Source organism: Capricornis sumatraensis, chromosome 1 (genome assembly GCF_032405125.1).
Source record: "Capricornis sumatraensis isolate serow.1 chromosome 1, serow.2, whole genome shotgun sequence".
Lineage (NCBI taxonomy): Eukaryota > Metazoa > Chordata > Mammalia > Artiodactyla > Bovidae > Capricornis > Capricornis sumatraensis.
Window position 1 is genome coordinate 164,774,623 of NC_091069.1, and position 25,948 is coordinate 164,800,570.

General features: G+C 43.8%; 1 protein-coding gene across 5 annotated transcripts in view; it reads left to right on the top strand.

Annotated features, from left to right (window-relative positions):
- The window catches only part of SIDT1 (SID1 transmembrane family member 1), a 102,122-nt gene that overhangs the window by 65,415 nt on the left and 10,759 nt on the right, over positions 1-25,948 (top strand). For 3 of the 5 annotated variants that reach the window (XM_068964089.1, XM_068964097.1, XM_068964107.1), the window contains 12 exons: positions 1,028-1,071; positions 9,396-9,467; positions 10,799-10,944; positions 11,743-11,816; positions 12,789-12,855; positions 14,546-14,619; positions 16,378-16,501; positions 16,696-16,813; positions 20,331-20,467; positions 21,083-21,191; positions 24,305-24,319; positions 25,397-25,473. In XM_068964089.1, coding sequence (XP_068820190.1) covers positions 1,028-1,071; positions 9,396-9,467; positions 10,799-10,944; positions 11,743-11,816; positions 12,789-12,855; positions 14,546-14,619; positions 16,378-16,501; positions 16,696-16,813; positions 20,331-20,467; positions 21,083-21,191; positions 24,305-24,319; positions 25,397-25,473 — 1,057 coding nt within the window. Of the gene's footprint in view, positions 1-1,027; positions 1,072-9,395; positions 9,468-10,798; positions 10,945-11,742; positions 11,817-12,788; positions 12,856-14,545; positions 14,620-16,377; positions 16,502-16,695; positions 16,814-20,330; positions 20,468-21,082; positions 21,192-24,304; positions 24,320-25,393; positions 25,474-25,948 lie in introns of all 5 variants that reach the window. The other 2 variants (XM_068964080.1, XM_068964071.1) reach the window with 2 other exon arrangements.

Below are 25,948 nucleotides of genomic sequence, written 5' to 3' on the forward strand. Positions count from 1 at the left end.
AGTAACATGGAGGGACCTAGACTTTATCACACTAAGTCAGACAGAGAAAGAAAAATATGATATCACTCTTATGTGGAATCTCATTTTTAAAAAAGATATAAATGAAACTCATTTACAAAACAGAAACAGACTTACAGATATCAAAAAGAAATTTCTGGTTACAAAAGGGGAAAGATGGGGTGGCGGGATAAATCAGGAGCTTGGGTTGGACACACACATACATACATAAGGTAGATGATCCACAAGGACCTGCTGTATAACACAGGAAGCTCTACTCAATGTTCTGTGACAATCTATATGGGAAAGAGCCTAAAAGAGAATGATGTGTGTGTATGTACAACTGAATCACTTCACTGTACACCTGGAACTAGTACAGCATTACGAATCAACTATACTCCAGTAAAATTAAACATTTAAAAAAGACTTAGGTATTCATTCATGCTACCACACAGCATTATGCTAAGTGAGAGAAGCCAGAGAGACCACATACAATATAATTCCATTTATACATGAAATATCCAGAATAGGCAATTTTATAGCAGCAGAAAGTACATTAGTGGTTCCCCGGGGTAGGGGGGAATAGAGAATGGGGAGTGACTGCTATTGTTTGAGATTTCTTTGGATGATGATGAAAATGTTCTGGACGTAGAGAATAGTGATGGTTGCCCAACTTTGCAAACATACTGAAATTGGTTGAATTCTGCACATTAAGGGATGAATTTTATGGCATGTGAATGATCGGAAAATAAATGAATGTGGAAACAAATGGCATGTCTGTGCCTACATGTGGAATTGCTGGGTCACATTGCATCTGTAGGATTACTTTTTTGAGGAACTGCCAAATGGGTTTTCAAAGTGGCTGCTCCATTTTACAGTTCTACCAGCAGTGTGTTAGAGTTCCAGTGTCTGTACATCCAAAGGCCCATTTGAGATCCCAGCAGAGAAATCTGCAACAAAGTCTATGGGAACAAACGTAAAATGCTGAGGTTTTTGCTGTCTTAGGAACATGTGTATGTCTCGTCTGCAGGTTTTGGAGAAAATCCACCGATGGAAGCTTTGGTTCCAATGATGGTAAGAGAAACCCCTGGTTTCAATTCAAACTGATGTCAAGTAAAAGATAATATCCCATCTGGTACTTCTGTCTCTCTGACTTCTGTGCTTTCCAAATCCTCTGTTGATTCCCATCCCCCCAGAGTGGTCTAATCTATAGTCTTTCTACAGAAAGCAGAGTTAGTAAGAACCAATCATATAACACTGTATAAGTTTTGGGTGTACAACATGATTCTATACTTGTATAGATTGCAAAATGATCACCACTAGAAATCTAATTAACATCCATCACCACGAGTGAAGTTCCTCAGTCGTGTCCTACCCTTTGCGATCCTATGGACTGTAGCCTACCAGGCTCCTCCATCCATGGAATTTTCCAGGCAAGAGTACTGGAATGGGTTGCCATTTCCTTCTCCCGGAGATCTTCCCAACCCAGGGATCGAACCCAGGTCTCCTGCATTGCAGGCAGATGCTTTACCGTCTGAGCTACCACGGAAGCCCAAGATGATCCATCACCACACATAATTTTTTCTTGTGGTGAGAATTTTTAAGATCAATTCTTTTAGCAACTTTTAAATATGCAATACATTATTATTAACTCTAGTCACCATGTTTACAGTACATCCCCAGGACTTATATTTTATAACTGGAAGTTGGTACCTTTTATGTGTCCTATTTCTAAAAAGCCTAAATCAGCATGAGTTACTTAGTGTTGACAAGATCAAGAAGGCTCTGAAAATTAGCTCAGAGCTAGAGGTACCCTTCAGATGGCAAGCAGAAATGAATGAGTGATCCAAAAAATAAATAAATAAAGATGCATCAGTTGGATTCATGTGGCTGCAGGTAACAACAAAGTTTATCTCAAACATACTTAAACAAGAAAGAGTGTTTCCTCTCCCTGAAAGTTGAGCAAAAAGGGTGGGCTTCAGGATTCACTGAATCCAGTGGCTCAGGTCCTTTTGCCTGCCGTTCCCCTGGTTCTGCTTTTCCCCCAGGGCTGGTGGTGAGGTGGGTCCTCACTGACAATATCCAGAGGGAAGGACTTTTTCAGAAGCACCTAAAAGCTTCTTTCATGTTTCATTGGCCTAGAGTGGATCATACACTTATTTTTAAACCAGTCACTGCAAAGGAATCTATTTACCTAAGATCAGTCAAGCCTGCTTATAGAATTAGGGTTAGGTTGTCCTTCTCTAGGATCAGGGTTTCTCAAAATCAACACTACAGTCAGATGATTCTTTGTCATTGGGAGCTGCCCTATACACCGTAGGATGTTTAACCACATTCTTCACCTCCATCTATTAGAATTCAGTAATACACTCCCTCCTTTTGACAACAGAAAATATCCCCAGACATTGTCAAATGTCCTCTTGGGAGCAAAATGTTCCCCCTACTCCTACCCCCAACTGAGAATCACTGACTTAAAAATGTGGGTTGCCAGGCACAGGTGAGAATACAGGAACAAAATCCTAGCTTAGTTAGAAAATAGAAATGTTCATGCCAAAGAGCTTTGAAATTAGGAGGAAGTAGACGGTTAAGCATCTGTTTACAATATGGGAGACCCGGGTTCAATCCCTGGGTCGGGAAGATCCCCTGGAGAAGGAAATGGCAATCCACTCCAGTACTATTGCCTTGAAAATCCCATGGACAGAGGAGCCTGGTAGGCTACAGTCCACGAGGTCGCAAAGAGTCAGACACGACTGAGCGACTTTACTTACTTACTAAGGAAACTTTGGGAGAAGACAATGTCACCCCACGCCAGTACTCTTGCCTGGAAAATCCCATGGGCGGAGGAGCCTGGTAGGCTGCAGTTCATGGGGTCACTAAGAGTCAGACACGACTGAGCGACTTCACTTTTCACTTTCATGCATTGGAGAAGGAAATGGCAACCCACTCCAGTGTTCTTGCCTGGAGAATCCCAGGGATGGGGGAGCCTGGTGGGCTGCCATCTATGGGGTCGCACAGAGTCGGACATGACTGAAGCGACTTAGCAGCAGCAGCAGCAGCAAGGAACCTTTGTGGGCTTCCCAGGTGGCACTAGAGGTGAAGAACCTGCTTGCTGATGCAAGAGACGTGGGTTCCATCCCTGGATCAGGAAGATCCCCTGGAGGAGGCATGGCAATCCACTCCAGTATTTTTGTCTGGAGAATCCCACGGACAGTGGAGTCTGGTGGGCTACAGTTCATAGGGTCACAAAGAGTCAGACACAACTGAAGTGATTGAGCACGGATGCACGAAAGGAACCTTTGTCATGCAGAGAGGCTATGGGGAAAGACGGCGCATGACCACTGGTGAGACAAGATTCAAGTGCTCCAAAAAAGAGCAGAGAAGACAATCTCCATCCTAGGAAAGAACCAGTTAGTGACTCTTGATCATAGGAAGCAGATCACTGAGAAACCAGTCTGGAGCAAGAGACAGAAGCAAGTGAGGGATTTTACCTGTAGTCTAATGTGAGAGATTCAGGGGAGGAAATTCTGGAGAAGAGCAAGGACACAGAAGGACCAGGATCAGGGTGCCCACAGGGGTTACAGGAAGTTTAACTGAGCTCAGAGATACAGGAAGTGCCCTGGGGGCTAGAGCCTAGAAAAAAATGCTAGGAGCAGAGTCTGAAAGAGGGGATCCCACTAGACTTGGCCTGTTGGCTGCCTCAATCAAGGTGGAGCTAGACATCGGAGGAACTGGGCCTGATGCTTTCACCTTAGGTGTGCCTGAGGTGGAGGAAATGGAGCCAGGTCCCTACAATTCGCGGAATGGTTGGCATCTCTTAATTACAGTAGTAACAATAGGACAGCTGCGTCTGGAAAATCTGTTTGCTCCCCTGCATTTGTTTTTCATTGATTTATCCTGCAGTTTGTAAGTCTTATTTGAAAATTGTTGACACTGGCTCCAACTGAACTAAAAAAGCAAAAGAATTTCTTTCATACTTCATGGGAAGAAGGAGATAAGACCCTGGAGCCCAGATGAAGTGGAAATAGTGTTTGTAAAGAGAAGCTTCGGGCGAGAAGGGGTGTGATCACTGTGGTGTGACTGGATGGACCCTGTATTCTCCATTGCCACTTAAGACAGGGGCCTCTCTGTTGATCTGAGGGGCACCAGGCAAGCCTCCGTGTTCTAGAAACATTTCCTTCAGGGACACAGGAGCCTGGCAGGCTGCAATGCATGGGTCACAGAGAGTCAGACATGTCTGAGCAACTACCATTCTCTCACTCAGGGACTCTGTCAGTGGAGAAACCCTACACTTTGCATCACTGTTAAAGAGTCAGTTACCACCTTGAAAGAGAGACAGATGAAGCGTCACTCGCAGGCCTCTGGGACACGTGAGCTGTCACCATGATGCTGCGTGCAGCCTAAGAGGAGGGTACTTTCTCAAGAAGGGGAGCTGGACAAACCTGACAAGTCTGTAGACTGAGGAACCAAATGACCAATCAGATCCTTCCCTGGACGGAGCTATTACTGAATCAGCCTCCCAGCAGAGAGCAGGGCCTGGCAGGGAGAAGACAAGCAGTGTGCTGAGTGCAGAGGAGTCGGGGCGGCGGGGGGGGGGGAGCGCGCACAGGCCGTCCTCAGAATCTGTAGTAACGGGTCTCGGCTCTAGTATTGACTCTCTGATTGATTTTTCCAAATTTCCTTGATTTTGCTTGCCTGTTTGTTTCTTCTAGAGGAATTTTACTTTTACATGCTTGAAAAGATGGGTGGCCTTCCTTATTTTCTCCTTAAGTTTTGACATGTTAATACATGACACCAGCTGGAATAGGTAGTCAACTGGCTTAAAAATGAAACCTCACAGCAGCTCATTCACATCATTTCTGACTCCTTCTTAGCTTCCAACCTTCTAAGGCGAGAGACAGAAGGGGGCAGGACAGTTATAAATGTGAAGTCCCTGAAGGAGTCAAGCCTGCTCAAAATGAAATGAAGTTTTTCTCCTCACATGGAGCAATTAATATAAAAGGCAGGCAGGCAAGCATATCCTATTCTAAGTTAGCAAAGCAGACAGATGGCAAAGGGCTCACGTGTAAAGAAAAACATACCAGAACAAGTTTCCTCTTTAAGATGAGCTCATTCACAACTTTATATGTTTGCTTATTCCCAGCCAGAACATCTCAGTCTGTCCTATAAACTGGTATATTATGTTTAATTCTGCTTTCTATATACCATACAGTTAAACAGAAATATGGCTTGCCTTCTGGGAGCATCAATCACATTTGAAGTTTGGGAGAAAGTACTTTGGTTCTTGCCTTTCTAGACATTAGAAAAGTTAACAGAATATTGTTATCCCGTGTTGGCCAATCTCCTATTTAATTGTGCATATAAAAGCGCACAGATTTGAAACAATTGTACTGCAAATGAAAATTCTGATGCTCTTGTCCATCACAGAATTGTTGATGTTGTGATTGCTTTGGAGTGCAAGGGACTGGGGACTATACTGAAACCAGGTCCTGTTCAACTGTGAGCCAGAGTAGAGTGCGGAAATCATGCAAGTCTGAACAAACCTACACAGCTGGCTTTTTCTTTTTAGTGAAGTTGTTGCCTAACAAAACAGTGATTTTGTTTGCACTCTTGCTTTGATTTTAGTTTTCGCATTTTTTTTGCCTCTTTTGATCACGCACACAGAAACACTTTGCCTCCCACAGACCACTTCAAGCCCCCACCACGGTGGAACTCAAGCATTATCCTACGCATGCATCTATTTCCCATACCAGAGGGCTTCCTAGGAACAGAAAAGATCTGAAATTCTGCGGTTTATGCTTTTAGTATCATTTTCACTATTTGCACATGTAATTTTTTTTTAAATTACACTGTAAACAAGGACCTAAGTTAATGATTAAAAGAAGGTAATTTAGGCTTGAAAAGAGGAAAAATGTGAAAGATACTAAGGGAAATGTGAAAGTTACATCACCTAAGGAAGAGACCAGAATGGTGGTTTCTGTGAGAGTTGCCTGCCCTCCCCCGACACACACACACACAATTACCTTGATAGAAAGAAGACACTATAAGAAATTATAGGCAAGCAGCAGCAGCCCAACTAAAAAACAAATATTGTGCTTAGGTACCTTTTTTGAATATATGAGTGGAAATGCAAATATGCCTCAACTCCTTGTCTCTTTTGAAAAATGAGCACTATAAAAGCAACACACTCGCTGCCAGTTATTCACACATTAAAGGAAAATCCCTTCCTTTTTTTTTCAATTAAGAAGATAAATTTTAACCGAGATCAGTGCAATGAACCATTATCTATCCACTATCTGAGTGATTCCGGTCAAATGACTTGATCTTTCTGTGCCTCCTTTTTGTCATCTTTCATGTTTGGGAACGCATGTACACCCGTGGTGGATTCATGTCAATGTATGGCAAAACCAATACAGTATTGTAAAGTAAAATAAAGTAAAAATAAAAATTTTTAAAAAAAAGACAAGCAAAAAAATAAATAAATAAAATGGTGATAGTGATAGTACCCATGTCACAAGGTTATTGAAAAATGAATGAATTCTTGGAAAGAACTTAAAAGAGGGTCTGACACACACTACTGTCACTACTGCTGCCTAACGTTTATCAGAAACTTACTGTGTGTCAGACACTATGTTAGGCAGCAGTAGTGACAGCAGTCATAGCAGCAGCGAGCACAGCAATAGTATGGAAGCCTTAGGCACAGTACTAGCGGTGGTGGTAATAGTGGCAATAGTACTTGTTACCCTCAGTAGTGGCGGCAGCAAAGTGCTCTGCCCAAACGACAGCCAAATCTGCCCTTGGCCAAGGACAGTCGGTCAAACTGTACACGGCATCTTCCCATAATACTCTTACTGTGCTCAAAAGATTTAATCTCTCACTCTTAAGAGTCTGAAAGTAACCTGTTTCTTTGCCTTGAAGTTGGATGAAAAGCACAGATGGTGTTGATACCATGTTACATATTTATGGGTAAGCCCAAGAAAAGCCAAGGAACATCTACTCTCTCTAAATAGTAAGAACTATATCAAGGAGTCTCCAAGCCTAGGAACAATGCCAAGGTCCATTGTGAGAGCCCTGGGAATAGCCTTGCCTGCCAGGAATGTTGCATTAGCCAGAGGCCTTGCTGTCCAACTGAGCTGGCTCTTGGCTAGGCTACCAAAAGGAGGGAGGAAATTGAGTCTCCAAGGCTATTGCTTTGTTCCTCATCACTGGCTAAATGTTTTGAACTTAAGATTTAATTATGTTTCTCCATGGAGGAAAGGAATAGACCCACAAAGAGTAAAAACATGATGAAGCCTACAGATTGGCTCCCCAAAGTGTGAATGTTTTTACTGTCCACCAGTGGGAATGAAGTTTGAAAGCTGGATGAAAAGAGCTGATTGTGACAAATAAATGAATTGTCTGAGGCTTTTGGTTCTTTTCCGTGTGTTGCATACTGTAGCATTAATGTAAAGAATAACAGATGATATTTTCAAAGAAGAAATGGAAATATATTTGCAATGAGAATATACACTGTCTTACATGTCTTCACTGGAAATAGATTTCTCTGCAAGAGTACAAGACACTGACTAGTTAACTCACAGACTTCTTCACCTGTAGTGTGATACAAGCAATCTCACCTCTCAGGAAGAAGACACATGATGGAAATTCCCACCAGCCTGACAATATCCCAGATCCTGACAAAGCTTAGGAGGCAGCAGAGAAATGTTCTCAGGTGTCTTCACAAATGATTGTGGCTTTCCGGAAATATTGCGGCACCAAGTCAGAGTCAGAGAAACTGCCTAGATGCCTGTGTCCTTTTTGTGTTCTCTTTGTTCAGCTCCTCCTAATTCTCAGAAGTGGACAAACTCAATGGGAGAGCATCTTTTCAAATAAGCAGTGAGAAGCTTAGGAGGCAGTTTTCTCTGGGGCTTTCCAAACCTCACTGGAATAGTTTGAGGAGCACCATCTTGGAAATATTTTTCTCTAACTGCCAACAGCCATTCGGCAACAGACACGCCTATTATATCTCTGAAAAAAAGTGAAAGTGTTCATCGCTCAGTCGTGTCCAGCTCTTTGTGATCCCATGGACTGCAGCCTGCCAGGGCCCTCTGTCCATGGGATTTCCCAGGCAAGCATACTGGAGTGGGTTGCCATTCCCTTCTCCAGGGGACTTTTCCTGACCCAGGGATCGAACCCAGTCTCCTGCATTGCGGGCAGATCCTTTACTGTCTGAGCCATCAGGAAAGCCCATTCCATCTCCGTGTTATGTCCCAAATAACCCGTATTCCTGTACATAGCTCCTGTGGTCACTACTGTTTGTTCCAAGGAGTGCAGTAATTTCTTTCCTGTCAGGGCTAACCTTGTCTACAGTTCAGTTCAGTTCAGTCGCTCAGTCGTGTCCGACTTTTTGTGACCCCATGAATCGCAGCACGCCAGGTCTCCCTGTCCATCACCAACTCCCGGAGTTCACTCAGACTCACGTCCATCGAGTCAATGATGCCATCCAGCCATCTCATCCTCTGTCGTCCCCTTCTCCTCCTGCCCCCAATCCCTCCCAGCATCAGAGTCTTTTCCAATGAGTCAACTCTTCGCACGAGGTGGCCAAAGTACTGGAGTTTCAGCTTTAGCATCATTCCTTCCAAAGACATCCCAGGGCTGATCTCCTTCAGAATGGACTGGTTGGATCTCCTTGCAAGTCCAAGGGACTCTCAAGAGTCTTCTCCAACTCCACAGTTCAAAAGCATCAATTTTTCAGCGCTCAGCCTTCTTCACAGTTCAACTCTCACATCCATACATGACCACAGGAAAAACCATAGCCTTGACTAGACGGACAGTTAGGGTACTGCTAATGGCTAATGGCTGTGACAAATAAACCTATGAATTACAGTGCCTTAATCACAGCAGTTTATTTCTGGTGTTTATGTTCAGGGGTGACCTTTCTCACAGTGATTCCAGGACCCACACTCCTTGTGATTCTGCAGTACTGTTAAGCAGGAATCAGCAACATTATTTTTTTTTCTGGAAAGTGCTAAATAGTAAATATTTCAGGCTCTGCAGGCCTTGGAGTCTCTGTCACAACTGCTTCTCTTTGCCTTGGTGGCCAAAAGTAGCCATAGCCAGACTCAAATGAGTGGTTGTGTTCTGGTAGAGCTTTATATACACTTAAAATCTAAAATTTCACCTGTCATAAAATAGTATTGCTCTTCTGATTTTCCTCCAACCATTTAAAAAATTTAAAATCATTTCTAGTTTAAAGGTCATGCAGGAATGGGTGGTGAGCTAGATTTGGCCTGCAGACCATAAAATTGACCTGCAGACTCCTTATATTAGAGTGAAAAGAAAATCAAACTATTTAGAGTTGTGTCCTTTCATTCTAGCAACTAGACACAAAGTGTTTACCTCTTTGTTTTTCTTTTTAACAGGCTCTGGAAATATGTCGGTGTCAAATCCCATTGCTGCCAGTACCCCTGAAGGGAGCAATTACGGGGCAATAGGTATTTTTACAATGAGTCCATTCATGGAAGTGTCTCCTGATTCTCCCAAGAATAGGATACAAGTGGCCCTCCAGCCACTAATAACTGTGAAAGTGGGCAAGGCGGTCATCATATAAGATTAATTGACTGGGTGATCTGGAAGTTTCCTTCCAGCTTTTTTTCTGGTTCTATTGATGTTTCTTGAGTCTGCTAGCCACATTCAAGCAGAATTTTCTGTGACCATTGCTGTCAACTCCTGTGGGTTTTTTTTCCTACCCAGACTGAGTGGAGGGTGTGGAAAATGCGTCAAGAGTCTGATGTCAGGGAGCCCAACATCGATTGACCCATTGTTTCATTCTCAGGTTTCAGTGGAGTAAGGGCGCTCAGAAGATGAGGCTGTGCAGCAGGTGAACATGACCGAAGCCTAGCAATCCTCCATTTGGGCTAACTTCATAACTGAACCTGCTCACTGCCACCCAGTCACTCACATGGCAACCCCCAGGCTGGTTAAGTGGCCTGAAGGGGACAGAATTCTGATCCCTGTCCTGTTAGCGTTGGAGGGCATTGATGCTTCCACACACTTCCATGATGCTTACAGGTCTATGAATGGTGTGCTTTAAGCTGTCAGTATAGAGGGGCTGGGAATCCTGTATTCCTGCCCTGTTATTCTGTAACTTTGAGAAGCATGTGGGCTCAGTGCTGGAGACTTATTTATGGCTCTGCGAGAACAGGGTTTCGTTGTGTTTTTTTTCTTTAACCATCTGAACAGAAGAAATAAAAGTGGAAGGTAGGCTTGGCTCATGTGCTCATTAAGCTGCACAAATTCCCATCTGCTCTCGGAAACATTCACAGGAACACAAGGATTCTTCCTGAGAATGTGGTTTCCATTATATAATCACAGATACAGCATGTGGGGGATTTCAGTGTACAAATACCTTATCCATGAGAAATGTATAGCTGCTGGATATGTGGGTGCTTACATATACATGTGGTAGATGCTATATATAAGTACATGCATGTGTATGTTTATATATTTATGTTCATATTTCAAAGTATGAAACATGAAATATAAGCACGTTATCTTTGCATCCAAAGAGTTAACAGAGCAGATGCCTTTATATTTTGTATTCAGCCCTAGAAATAGGTGATTTAAACATAAAAATAGGAGACAAGGAAAATCAGAAGTCCATTGAGGAAGAATTGAGAGAACATGTGTTGTGGGTGAGGAGTTGGTTTTTACCAACACAACGTGTCCAAGAATGAGTCAGCACTGTGTTTTGCAGAGAGAAAGAGAGATGGGTTCCATGGGTTCTTCTCAGCTTGGGAAGGCAGAAGGGTCTCCTCTGTTTCAGATGAGTCAAGCTCCAGTCCTGGCAGGCAAATGTCCTCCTCTGATGGTAGACAGCCGTGCCAGTCAGACACTGACAGCTCCGTGGAGGAAAGTGACTTTGACACCATGCCAGACATTGAGAGCGATAAGAACATCATCCGCACCAAGGTACCTCTCTCTGCCTGGCCATACCCTCCGGAGGACAGAAAGTTAAGGGGTCAAATACAACTTCAGCAATGCCTCAATTGCCTTTATATATATATTTTTTTTTTCTTTCTTTCTTCAGGGGAAGTCAAAGTTCTCAGGGGGCTTTTTAGATAAAGTTTAACTACCTACTAAAAGCAATACTCAGTTAATTAACACTCCTTTCTGGAGAGAGAAAGTGACAACAGTAAAGAGAACAGAGCACATAATGCCATAATGCTCGTGGCATTTAACGTCAGACCCACTAAAATGCTCATGGGTCTGAAGTGGCTGATTATGGACAAAGATGAGGAAGGGTTCCAACCAGGTGGAAGAAAAGATTCCACTGAAGGGTGTACTTGGCAAAACTCCCTGGTTCCAGACATAAAATGCTTCAGGAGTAAAAGCTCACTTCTTTCTGATTCATATGTATCAGACTATGTTGTACCCAGTAAGCGACATGAAAGTGAATGGCATGGTTTCAACTCTGTAATTCAAGAATCACACAGTGGGCATCTCTGAAAACTGGGAAACCAATTCTTGAGATTTAAGAAGCATTCAAAATTCCCAATGGGTTTCTCACATCAGCCAGTTTCCCTAAAGCCAAGGGAAATACTAGGATTTTTAAAAGCATCCTAGGAAAAGCAAAATTACGAGAAAAGTCTTGTTTAATAATTTTAATCCCTAATGAGGGATTAGACTGAAATGTGTAAAGCTCTTCTTTGTATTTTATGCAAGAAATCCAAGTACAGTTTTGCATTCTCTTTTTACTTGGCATCCCAGATGTTCCTTTACCTGTCAGATCTGTCCAGGAAGGACCGAAGAATTGTCAGCAAAAAGTATAAGATTTATTTCTGGTGAGTAGATGACAAGAAGGACTATGGCTCTCTTTAGTAAAATTAAAATTTTCTTTGTAAAAGCCACAGTGAACTTATGTGATTCATATAAGTGAACCAAATCACAGGTTTCAGTGTTTAAGGAGACACACACACAAACAAACAAAACACAATCAAAGGCAACCAGTCCTAAATGAAATAAACACAAAGTATACATAAGAACAATAGTGGAATCCCGTGTTTTTAGGGAGACACTAAACCTCTTCCAGGAAGATACCAAAACCATCTTCCAGGAGGCATGTTAAACTGGGACCATTCCCTCTTCTCTCACCAGGACTTACCCTTGGGAGAGCCAGTGATTTCTGGGATGAGATGCCTAGAGCACCTTAGGATAGCTAGAAATCACCCTGAGGGAAGATGATACCATCAGCCAATGATAAATGCACCACACAGAGGCAGCCAGCCTCCTTCCAGGCAGAAAGTCTGAGGTGCCTGGCCGGGTCCCCTCTTTTCCCTCAGAAACCCTGACAGACAGCTGTGGCAGCTCCTCTCATTCTTTTCTCTGGAAGGATGACCTTTCACGTGGACACGGATGCTAGAGGGAAACAAGAGCCAGCCAGTGGGGGTCACGTGGAACTCCACAGCATAGTGGGACCAGTGTTTTGGAACTAAGAGGTAGCTAAGAGAGCCACATCCCCTTCATGTGATCCATCACCCATTACCTACTCTCTGATCATTTTTAATCTAATGATATCCTAAAGAGATAGGCCTTTATCGATAATTTCATTAAACCAGAAGTATTATTTACACTGTTATGCAAATGATTGTATGAAAGGAAGTTTGGAGAAACAGGAACCATGTAGTCAGTTTCTAATCACTTTTGTGAGTTAAGCAGGCAGTTATGGGGTGGAAAGATACCTAAAGAAAATAAAAGAGCAAAAATTCCATTGTTAATTTGGAAATAACCATTTGCGGTTCCTTTTGTCTGCATAGGAACATCATTACCATTGCTGTGTTTTATGCACTGCCTGTGATCCAGCTGGTTATCACCTACCAAACAGTAAGTGCAGCCTCAAACCCCAAGATCCCAGCTTTCACACAGCAGAGAAAGACCTTTGCTGTAATTTACAGAGAAAGGTATAAAGAGCTCTGTCCAAGAATTAATTTCTCAATCGGATTCCCACAGGATTTCCCCATTGGGTCGTCTTTGACTGAGCTTTAAATCTAGTTCCCCAGTGTTTTATCACAGACCTCTTGTATTACTTTGTCTACCAATCTGAAATTATTACCTTGCATTCATTTAGTCTTGGTGTCTATCAGCTGTGTCTATTGTTTAACCAGTCTGAACTTTTGATCATCGTGGGATGATGGGTAAAGTTCCAGACCAAAACAAACAAACCTGATGTCTAATTTAGCCGGTGTCCCATCATTGAGGGTAAATATTTTTTGTAAAAGTAAGAACAGCTTCACTAATAAAATATTAAAAGAAAAGGAAATATAAAATAAATAATAAACAAACAAAGGACTTTCCTAGTGGATAGGAATCCACCTGCCAATGCAGGGGACACGAGTTTGATCCCTGGTCTGGTAAGATCCCACATGCCACAGAATAACTAAGCCTGTGTGCCACAGTCTCTGAGCCTGTGCTCTAAAGCCCATGCTCCACAAGGGAAGCCACAACAATGAGCAGCCCACACCACAAATAGAGAGTAGCCCCCACTAGCTGCAACTAGAGAAAGCCCACATGTAGCAACAAAGATCCTTTGCAATGAAAAATAAATAAATAGATTTTGTAAAGGCAATCAGAATTTAAAAAAACACAAAACAATAATTAAAACAGCTTGAGAATCCCCACTGCATGTTTGTAGAATCCTAGGGTCCAGGTCACATAAGTGATCTTGTCTAGGATCTATTATTCATGAAAAAGCCCATTTAGAATAGCACCAGGCTAAAGGTGTTTCTAATACAATGGCTCTCAAACTTTGTTGTGTGTTCAAATCATCTGTGAGATTTTAAAAAATAACAATGTCCAAGCTGTACCCCCCAGCAGTTAGATCAGAGTGGAATCAGGCATCAATATTGATGAAACTCCTTGTGATTCCAATATACACCCACATTAGAGAGTCAACAGTTTAATAACATTTCACCAACTCTATACTTAATATGTGATGAGGACAAGGACTTTATAAGGTTTGAGCACCATGATTTATACTCTAAATATTCTCTGAATACTTTGGGGCTCTGTCGGAAGATACAGCTGTGCTGTGGTCTAGAAAGGTTCTTAATGATAGTGATAAATATGGAAAACTGACCACATATCTCCTCATGTCCACCCGCCCTATGGTTATCAATTCAGTACAAAGGATGGGACAGTTCTTTACCCTTCCAGGATTCATCGAGAAAATAGGATGTGCTGTGACAGTCCTGATAGGCAGGCCCCAATGTTAGCATCCTTTCAGAGACCTTTTACAATGAAACAAAGGAAACGTTTTCAGTTGAATTCTGCCTTGCCACCTAATGAGGGGCACAGAATATTTCAGTTCAAAGCAAGATGGTAGCATTTAAATGAAATGTGTCTGTACTGTGTAGAGGCTGGAGATAACGACTCATCCCCTGCTGAGAAGGAGCATTGGTTACACTGTAAATCTCTGACAGTTGATCACTGTGAGCACTGTCGTCTGCTTTCTGTGATTTCAGGCTCAGGGGATGGAGGCAAACAGCGTCTCCTCTTCTCGCTTTTGCTTTTACAGGTTGTCAACGTCACTGGCAACCAGGATATCTGCTACTACAACTTCCTCTGTGCTCACCCCTTGGGTGTCTTGAGGTAAGCCCAGTCCTCTGGTTGCCCATGAGGCAAGGAGAGATGCCTTTTTGTGTAATGTGGTGTGGAATGTGTATTTTAAAAAAATACTAGAAACAATTGTGGGAAACTACCTCAATCAAAAAGTAAGTGTAGTCGCTTAGTCGTGTCTGACTCTTTGGGACCCTATGGACTATAGCCCGCCAGGCTCCTCTGTCTGTGGCATTTCCCAGGCAAGAATACTAGAGTGGGCTTGCCATTTTTTTATCCAGGGGTTCTTCCCCCCAGGATTGAACCTGGGTCTTCTGCACTGCAGGCAGATTTGTTACCATCTGAGCCGCCAGGGAAACCCTAATCAAGGGTAAACAGGAATGAAATCAAGGATTTGAGACTAGGTATTCCTCTCCCACTCCTGTATGGGGTGGGGGGAGGGAGGAGCTCAGGAAACAGCTCTAAGAATAACCTGCTAAGGAGAAGGTGGGATGTGTTTGAAAATATCAAGTCCCTAGCTGTGATGACCCTTGTCTATGGGCATGAGCTGCAAATACATTCAATCCACTAAAGAACCTCATGAGATAGATATGATGATTATTACCACTGTTTTTTATTTAGTTTTATTGCTCTTTTTAAGGAGATTATTTTTAATTATTATTATCATTTTTAAAAATTATTTTCTTGGCTGCACTGCACAGCATTGGGATCTTAGTTCCCTGGCCAGGATCAAACCCATGCCCTCTGCATTGGCAGTGCAGAACCTTAACCACTGAATCACCAGAGAAGTCTCATTACCCCCATTTTCAGATAAACTAAGATCCCACATGTGGCATGGCCAATAAAATGTGAAAAATAAAATTATATATACACACACACACATATATATATCATTATATATTGAGAATTTGAGTTGAATTTATATATATAAATATACATATATTTATATTTGCATATACATAATGTGTTTATGTATGTGTGTATGTATGTGTGTATATATATATATATATGAGAAGGCAGTGGCACCCCACTCCAGTACTCTTGCCTGGAAAATCCCATGGATGGAGGAGCATGGTAGGCTGCAGTGCATGGGGTCGCTAAGAGTCGGACACGACTGAGCGACTTCACCTTCACTTTCACTTCACTTCACTTAGATAAAGATATTAAGGCTTAGTTAGAAAGGCAAGGACTCGCACAAGCTCCCTCACCTGTGAGTGATTTGGGCCTCATAGCTGGGCCTGCTGCCCCTAAGGCTGTGCTCCATCCTCCAGAACATGGTGAAGTGGAAAGAGGGATTTTCCTGGCAGTTGGGAGCCTGGCTTCTTCATCCAGAATGAACTAGTCTCAGTTTTCTGAAAGAAATCTGCTGTGACCAGTTGACACTTATCCTGAAATTTGCAGTTACACAGCTGAATATGGACATATAACATGGGTCCAGGTATTTGAATTCACTCTCGCAGCTAGCTGAATGACCCAGCTGCCCATCTGCAGAATAGCTCTCTTGCCTAGGATTCATTCCCTGCCAGTGCCACCGGGACAGGAGAGGATCAGTGGGTGTTAGGGAGGCTGAACAGGCATCCCTGGGAGGAAATGGACACATTATCACAGGCTAAGCAAAGCATCCTAACACGGAGGTAGGACAGAGATGCTCTCTGATGATTTTCAGTCCTGAAGTCTCATGGAAAGGTTATTGGTGGAAAACAGTGCTGAGTTCCCTCGCGCCTCCATGCCTTCGTTCAGTCTCTGAAGCTCTCAGACGCCTTGACTCCCTCACTGTCTCTCTGTCCTTAGTGCCTTCAACAACATTCTCAGTAACCTGGGCCACGTGCTCCTGGGCTGCCTCTTCCTGCTGATAGTCTTGCACCGGGACATTCTCCATCGAAGAGCTCTGGAAGCCAAGGACATCTTTGCCACGGTGAGTAGAGCGCAGGTGGAGGGAGGTGGGAGCTAGGAAGGGTTAGGCTCCAAACAGGAGCTGCAAGTGGGAGGGACGTCGGGTGTGATGATGGATCACGTGTAAGGGGCCACGCGGGGCCAGAGCGTGGGTGCCGGGTTCTGCAGCACAGTCACTAATGATCTTCCCACTGACCACGCTTCCTGCTTTTCCAGGAATACGGGATTCCCAAACACTTCGGTCTCTTCTATGCCATGGGCGTTGCACTGATGATGGAAGGGGTGCTCAGTGCTTGTTACCACGTCTGCCCCAATTACTCCAACTTCCAGTTCGGTAATCACAATTTACATCAGCTACACAGATCTGAGGTACAGGAGTCTTATCCTGGGACTCTCAAAAATGCCAAAGTCGCGCTTGCAAGAATTAAATGACATTTACGGGTGCTGAAGTGATCAGAGGGTACCTCGCCACAGGGCATGATTTTCCCATGTTGTATCATTTTTTCCTCCCTGACCACATTTTATCGACTAGAAAGCGCTGAACACTATAAACCTCATGGCTAGGTCTGCAGGTAGCCAGTGGGGCAGGCGTCGGGCAGCAGGGCAGGCAGATCTACCAACAAGGCATCTAGAAATCTCCCTCAGTGTAGCTTGGCTGAACTTAGCAGTTTGCCTGCTTTGGGTTGAAAGTAATGAAAAAATCCAATTCAAATCAGATTAAATAACAAGTATATTTATCAGCGCAAGTCCAGCGGTGGTCCTGGCTCCTCTCCTCTGTGACCACCCGCCTTGGCTGCACCCAGACTGCATGTTAGCCTTCTCTGGCTGTGTTTCCTCCTGGTGGCAAAAATAGCTACATTGGGTCTTTGCTTCCTGTCTCCATACCATGATGTCTGGAGGAGGCAGCAAGCTGGCTTCCAGGAGCCATCATTTGAAATCGAGGAAAGTTCTTTTCCCCAGACTCCCCAGATGACAGCCCCTCACTCCTCAATAGCTCACACAGCCCTGAGTCCACTTCAGATTCTTTCTCTGTGTGTGGGTTAGTTTGGGCCAGGGTTGCTACACCAATCACCGCGCCAAAGGAGGGCTAGTTAGCTTCAGACAAGGGAGACGCTTCCCTGTAACCTGTAACTGCTTCCCTGTAACCTGTAACTGCTTCCCTGTAACTGCTGTGAGCTTCTCTAAGCAAACCGGCTGTGAGGTATGCATTTCTGAACAGAAACGGAGCTGAGATATTTGAGTTGGCATCTTCATGCTATTAGGATGGAGCAGGAATAGCTGATGCTGGAAGAAGGCAATTAACAATGTTCTCTACACTTGAGGATGTGAATTTTGAAAACAGTCATTTGGTGTTTGTCCTCTAGCCTCCAGCTCTTAACACCACAGAAATTCTGTCATATTTTAACTTTTAAAATTAGAAGACATTTTTAATAGAGGAAATCTATAGAGAACAATACCATTCACCACTCAGAAGGAACAAATGCCAACACTTTAAAATATTTGCTTTAATCTACTTTGTTAAAGAAATACAACATTGTGTAAAGTTGAGGTCCTGTTTTGAACTGCTTTCCAAATTTGTCTAGTCTCTCCTTCCTCAGAAGCAACAACTATGATCAATTTTATATTATCCTTCTAGTTTGTTTTTATAATTTTTCTTCATTTGAATAGTTTTTCATTTTAATTTGAATAACAAATTAATACTAATTTATCACACTGTGTTCTACATCCTTTTTTCATTCGTTTTCAAGATTTATCGGTAATGAATCGAGGATATTCAGTTCATTCATTCTTGAAGATTGTCACTATGTAGTAAAAATATAATACATTTATCAATTTCTCTGTTGAATGGCACTTCAAGGTTGCCAATATTTTGCTCAGTTCACCTCAGTTCAGTTCAGTCACTCAGTTGTGTCTCACTCTTTGGGATCCCATGGAATGCAGCACGCCACGCCTCTCTGTCCATTACCAACACCTGGAGTTTACTCAAACTCACGCCCATTGAGTCGGTTATGCCATCCAACCATCTTATCTTGTGTCATCCCCTTCTCCTCTCGCCTTCAATCTTTCCCAGCATCAGGGTCTTTTCAAATGAGTCAGCTCTTCGCATCAGGTGACCAAAGTACTGGAGTTTCAGCTTCAACATCAGTCCTTCCAATGAACACTGAGGATTGATTTCCTTTAGTGTGGACTGGTTAGATCTCCTTGCAGTTCAAGAGATTCTCAAGTCTTCTCCAACACCGCAGTTCAAGAGCATCAATTCTTTGTTGCTCAGCCTTCTTTATAGTCCAACTCTCACATCCATACATGACTACTGGAAAAACCATAGCCTTGACTAGACGGACCTTTGTTGACAAAGTAATAATGTCTCTGCTTTTTAATATGCTGTCTAGGTTGGTCATAACTTTTCTTCCAAGGAGCAAGCGTCTTTTAATTTCATGGCTGCAATCACCATCTGCAGTGATTTTGGAGCCCAAGAAAATAAAGTCAGCCACTGTTTCCACTGTTTCTCCATTTATTTGCCATGAGGTGATGGGACCAGATGCCATGATCTTTATTTTCTGAATATTGAGTTTTAAGCCAACTTTTTCACTCTCCTCTTTCACTTTCATCAAGAGGCTCTTTAGTTCTTCAGTTTCTGCCATAAGGGGGGTGTCATCTGCATATCTGAGGTTATTGACACTTCTCCTGGCAATCTTGATTCCAGCTTGTGCTTCATCCAGCCCAGCGTTTCTCATGATGTACTCTGCATAGAAGTTAAATAAGCAGGGTGACAATATACAGCTTTGATGTACTCCTTTTCCTATTTGAACCAGTCTGTTGTTCCATGTCCAGTTCTAACTGTTGCTTCCTGACCTGCACACAGATTTCTCAAGAGGCAGGTCTGGTACAAACAATTTTGCAATGAATATCTTCATATATGTGTCTTTGTGAACATGTGAGAAAGGTTCCCTGGAACACCTAGAATTAGAATTTGGGGATCATCTGCTTTATGCATCTTCCATTTTACCAGAAAAAGCACCAAGTTTCTCCTCAGAGTATTAGTTTGCACTCCCACTAGCTGAGTGAGAGTTCCCACTTCCCCCATATCACTAATTTGTGTTATTGTTAGATGTTTACAGTTTGCCACATTTTTTAGTAGCATGGGACATTACATTGTTATTTTAATTTGCAGCCCCCTAACCCTCCTGGAACTTCCCTGGTGGCTCAGATGGTAAAGAATCCGCCTGCAATGCAGGAGACATGGGTTTGATCCCTGGGTGGGGAAGATCCCCTGGAGAAGGAAATGGCAACCCACTCCAATATTCTTGCCTGGGAAATCCATAGACAGAGGAGCTTGGTAGGCTACAGTCTATGGGGTCACAAAAAAGCTGGATGTGACTTAGCAACTAAACCACCACAACCCTCATACAGCTAAGCCATGTGTAGTTTCTAGGTGTCTCCTGTCCCTAGGCTAGAAAGCTGTGTACATGAGCAGTAATCAGCGTGGTCATGTTTCAGGACGCTGAGAAGGACCTCCTGCCTCCAACTAGGACTCTCTTTATTGTCACACTATCCTGTCACCGTTAGGGTTCTTTTACTGTTGGACAGGGGCGTTTATACGCATTTATCGCTGCGAGTCAGTTATTCATCATATCATCTGATACTTTTCTTCTGTGAGCTAGGAGCCCCGCTCTTGGAGGAGGTGAGAAGTGGAGTGTGTAGGGTTTGCCTCGAATGTGTCTGGGGAGGCTAGCTCACTGGAGGTCAGCACACGGGCTGAGGGCAGCAAATACTCCAAGGCCGGGAGGGCAGGGTTCTCTAAAGATCGGTCTGCCGCCTCCTGGATCCTGACTGTCTCGGCTCCTCCGCAGACACCTCCTTCATGTACATGATCGCCGGCCTCTGCATGCTGAAGCTCTACCAGACCCGCCACCCGGACATCAACGCCAGCGCCTACGCCGCCTACGCCTCCTTTGCCCTGGTCATCACACTCACCGTCCTCGGAGTGGTGTGTCCCTCCCCTTGGCCAGCAGCCCTCTTGGGAGGCTTTTTATTGTTTTTTATTTTTTTGGACCTCAAGTGTACAGGTTTAATTAACCATAATCCTTGGCCCATGACACACTCTCATCATTGGCCCATTCACAGCATTTTAGTTATTTAGCTAGAATTTTTGATAATGTGACAGATCCCTGTATAACTGACCCTGGACAGTGGTACTATAGAGCTGGGACCAGACTCAGGTAAAACTGGAATAGACCCACATAGGCCCTAATGGGACAGAGACTGACCTGAAAGAACAGAAGCCACTTCTCAAACATGTGTGGACAAGTGTCAGTTGTCTTCCATTATTTGGAAAGCATCAGCCTCCAACTGACTGCCTGTTCAACTGCTGCCTAACCCACTGCTGCCCTTTTCCATTTCTTTCTTTTTCATGTGGCCAGGTAGCCATTCTTTCTCCTTCTCTGACTGTGGTAAGATCCCCGAGAGCTCAGAGGACAGGGAAATCCAAAATATACACACAGCTCGGTTTTTGGCAACGTATGCATGCACAAGAGACGGAACAACTTTAACGAGTTCTTTGGGGGGGAAAATGGATGATGGTAACTTCCATCTTTACTTCTAGGTGTTCGGGAAAAATGGCATGTGGTTCTGGCTCATCTTCTCTGCAATCCATATTCTGGCGTCTCTGGCCCTCAGCACCCAGATCTACTACATGGGTCGTTTCAAGATAGGTGAGTCACCGGTTCCCCTATACTACACATGCCATTTAATGCACCCCCCAAGAAAAAATTGTCCTGCTTATCCTAAATGGGAGTGTTACTGGTCACCATGAACACGTGCTCTGAATTGCGTATATTTTCTCTAAGAGCTTCCTCTCCTATACAAAATTTCAGCAACTTATTATCACTAGTTTTGTTTTCAGCTGAGAAACTAAGCTAGCTCAGAGCTGCAGAATCCTTCGAACTCCAAGCCTCAAAAGCTTTACAATTCACCAGGCTTTGAAAGTGCGTTTGCAGAACAATATGATCGTCACACTGCTAATTCCACCGAAAAGAGTATTTCTCAGTCTGTAGTATTTAAAAAGAATATTTCTCTAACCATGTTAAGTGGCTATCAAGAATTTTTATATTCTTTTCAAATTCTGGGACTGGAACTTTCAGAGACCAACTTGCCAATCTCAGAGGCAGGATACCTGCCTAATGTTCTCTGACATTGTGAATGGATCATGTTAGAATGCCTAGTGTCCTGTGGAAATCAGCTTCTGCATACATTCCATTTTGGAAGCAAGTCATATTAGATCATCTAAACTTCACCCATCATTTTAAAGTCTGGCAAGTAAAAAACTAACATATATAAACACAGAGGCTCATCCCTAATATTTTCAGAGCCAAGGCAAGATCGTAAATAAAAGCCTATACACCATACATATGAAAATGTTTATGTTATAAATAAAACTAAAAACACTGTTGTTACGGGGAAGAAAGAAAGCAGACCAACAACTGATAAATACACCTTTATTACAACCTAAAAGGTACAAGCTCAAATTTAAAATTCTCAGGTGCATGGGAGAATACCCTAGAATACAGAACAGAACACAGCTGTACAGGAGAGCTGGTCTCCAGCCCCTGCCCCTCTTCTTCCCACTGCTGGCTCTGTCCTGCATCCTAAGGGGTCTCACAGGTAGGCATATGGACACACTTGTCCAACATCCAATTGGCCATTCCTTGCCTCTAGAAGTGCATACTGCCCTCAGGAAAATAAACCAGGGGAAAAGTTTATGCAGGTTCTGAGAGCAAACTCAAGGCCATTAGAATTCTTGGGTCCAGGAATTCAGAATGTGGCCTGGGAGGAGCAGTCCCCTTGCTCTGCAGACTCCTCACTCACTGAGGAATGAGGGCCTTTCAAATATGGCACCCCTGTTGCCCAGATCTAAGAGCAATTCTATGTAACAATTGGCTTTAAAACTGTGTTGTGTACTTAGTCGCTCAGTCATGTCTGACCCCATGGACTGTAGCCTGCCAGGCTTCTCTGTCCATGGGGATTCTCCAGGCAAGAATACTGGAGTGAATTGCCATGCCCTCCTCCAGGGGATCTTCCCAACCCAGGGATCGAACCCAGTCTCCCACATTGCAGGCAGATTCTTTACCATCTGGGTAAAGAATTCTTTACCATCTGAGCCACCAGAGAAGCCCAGCTTTAAGACTAGACAACAAAATAAAACAATCTCTCATTTTAGCAATTTAATTTTCCCTTTTGGCATGGCCAGTAGATTAACGCTTGGTGTTAACATGGCCAGGGTACCTCCAGCTCCTCCAGTGGAAGCGTCATGAGCTAGTTGTGTAGGACATCTGGTACAGCTCTCTGTTCATGTCCCATCCTCCATACTCAGAAGTGAATGAAACTGTACAAACTAAACTCTCAAAAGGAAAATAATTTAAGCACTATTTTCCTGGGTTTTCCAAGTCAGAAAAATAAAACTGAATATAGATCCATGTAATGGTCATGACCATTAATAGATAGAGGGGCTTTTAATATATTTGTATCACCTTTGCCCCATACCTTTTTAAAAAAGAGGAATTTAATGTAGTCTATTATAACCATGAAATAGTTTGTCAGGGTCCCAACAGGAAAAAGATGCCATTCCCAAAGACAAATGATTTATTCACAAAGGGACTCTCCATAGGATAGGACTGGGGTAGAGAAGAATGAAAGTAACCTGGGGTTAGGAGCAGAGAAGCTTACTATCCACAAGCCCAAAAAGACACGGAGGAAGTGGTTACCAAGATGTGGAAGAAGGGCATCATGGAGAGCAAGTCAGCAGGAAAGGATCCATGTCCTTTGGTTGGCAGGCAGCCTCACAGCGCAGGCACCAGACAGGTAGTACTCTGAGCTGACTGTCCTTTCTCTGTCCCTGCAGTCTCCTGCTGGGGCTTCTCTCTGTCCAAACCCAACAGAATTAAGGGGACCCACTGCATGGTCCCTATAGTCAGCCTCCCCAGGCATGGTAGGGACAGAGACATGGCAGGTGGGTCTGGAGAAGCAAAGGGAGGATAGTCTTCACATAGCTTATCTGAAGATTTTAAATTCCTGTACCTAGGGAGTCTTCCCCAAGTGGTTACAGATTTACCAGAGTCAAAAGGAAAGTTCGCTACGGCATCTACATTTAGTCCAGAGGCAGGAAGTTGGGTTAGTGGAGAGTGGTCAGACAACTGCCTTTGCTTTCTCAAATCACAGACTCCTTTCCCTGTGGCCCTCCAGCCTCACCTGAAAATAAATGTGGACACAGGAACAGTGGCAGCAAGGAGGCAGACCATTGCATAGTGTTAGTCACTCAGTCATGTCCAACTTTTTGCAACCCCATGGACTATAGCCCACCAGGCTCCGCTGTCCATTAGATTTCCCAGGCAAGAATACAGGAGTGGATTGCCATTCCTTTCTCCCAGAGATCTTATTGACCCAGGGATCAAAACCGGGTGTGCAGGCAGATTCTTTACTATCTGAGCCACCAGGGAAACCCAGACAGAAAACGACAGAGCTACTTGCCCAAATCACTATTGTGTCCCTTGCCTCCCCAAAAGGACCACAGAGAGAGGAAGGGTTATAAGCTGCAAGGGGTGCACAAAAGGACACAGAGAGAGAAAAGTCTGACTCATGCTCTGAACATGTGAGGCAGGCAGAAGCAGTCTGTGTTCTTTATGAGAAAACATTTCTTTTATAATCAGAAAACAAAATTAAAGTCATCCATTTCTAGAGGAAAATAAAACAATCAGTAGTTTTCCTGTTTGGCTTCCTTCTTACAAATCGTTTTTTGTTTTTCTCATTTCTCTGCTTCCCACTGATTCAGATGTGTCTGACACAGGTAATGTTCAGCTGTCCTTCCCGGGGTTTTCTAGCTTGTTTTCTTAACAAAACACCCTGCCTGGCTGACCTGCCAAGTCTGCTTTCTGAACACGCCTTCCAGATTGGGCAGGATTTGGTGGGAAGGGGGTGCAGAGAGAGACTCAGAGACAGGTATGCACCCCAACCAGCCCACCTCCTCTGGGCTAGTGTGTGCACATCCCTCTAAGGCCCCATCACGCCCCCCATGCCCCCGGACTGTATCTAGTCCAGCTGCTTCAGCTGAACCCAGGGTTGGCCTTGAAGAGTGGCAGCAGTCACAATACACCTGGGGTCCACCCTCACTGAAATGTTCACTTCAGGCAGACTCCAGCCTTGCCTGTGACAGCTACATGTGGTTGGCTCACAGGACAGCCCCACCTAGGGGTCTGGTCCTGTTTATATAACAGTTATGACATGCACACTCACTGTGTTTCATACCATCCTTTTGAAGGATTGCATTAAAAAAAAAAGCTCCCGCCTCTCTCTCTCCCATTTATGTTCCTTTGACTATTGTTTCAATCCACATTCAGGCTTTCTGGACATGCTCAATAGTCCCTAGTATCCCCTGGTTTAATTTTTACTGACTGAACCACACTGAGAAATACAAATTTGAATTTTTACAAGCTACGATTTCCCATGGTCTAGAGAGAGCAGATGTTTTGAGGTGACTTTTGAGCGGCCCCATCACATCTCTGCTGTAAAGAAAACAGCACCAAAGTAAGCCATCAAGAGAGGGACACTTAGCTGCAGGAGATCGTAGGTGGGTTGGCCAGCTGCCCGAGTGACCTGTGCGTACTCGTCCCGTGTCCATCTTGCTTGCCTTTCTGTGGGATGTCACGCGGATAAGGCCCACCTGCCATGAAATCCCTGGTGGCCGTGGTGGAGGGGGGAGGTGTATTTTTTAAAGCAAGTATTTATCACTGACCTATTAGGTGCAAAGCATGGCTTTTATGAGGTGAGGACATCTTCATCCTGGCCACAAAAGCTCGGGCCACAGTGGAGGGTTCTGCATTGTCAGTGACTAAGCCTTCTCACCATGCGATTGTGTCGCCAGCAGATTGGAAAATGTTCCGGCGGGCCGCTGTGGTGTTCTACACCGACTGCATCCAGCAGCGCAGCCGGCCTCTGTATATGGTACGTGCATGTCCTTGGGTCCCTTGGCCCTCTCCCAGACAACAGGGCAGCGGGGCAGTCACTCAAGGCTCCCCAGACCAAGGGGGCCAGATGGCCTAGGGTGGCTGAGGTCCAATTAGTGAGGGAAGAGGCATCTTGCTTCCTTTTCTTCTCACTCTTAAAAGACAAGATGGAATGGTGCCCTTTTTACATACAAATTGCTAATATATAAAGAAAAATATATAAAACTGTCAAACAGTGATGATTGCTAGGGAGGGAGGGTCAAGACAGAGTGTCCCTATAACAGCATCATCCAAAGAGGTATGATTATTTCATTTGTGAATAGAAGGCAGTATTAACGATGACACCTGGATGGTCCCAAGCCAACTGGGTCATATCGTCATTCCAACCACTTTCATCAAGAACTTATACTTTCTAGAGTTTTCATTTGTTTGCTTTTTGTGTATTGTTTGATTCTGACAGTGAGTAGGAATGC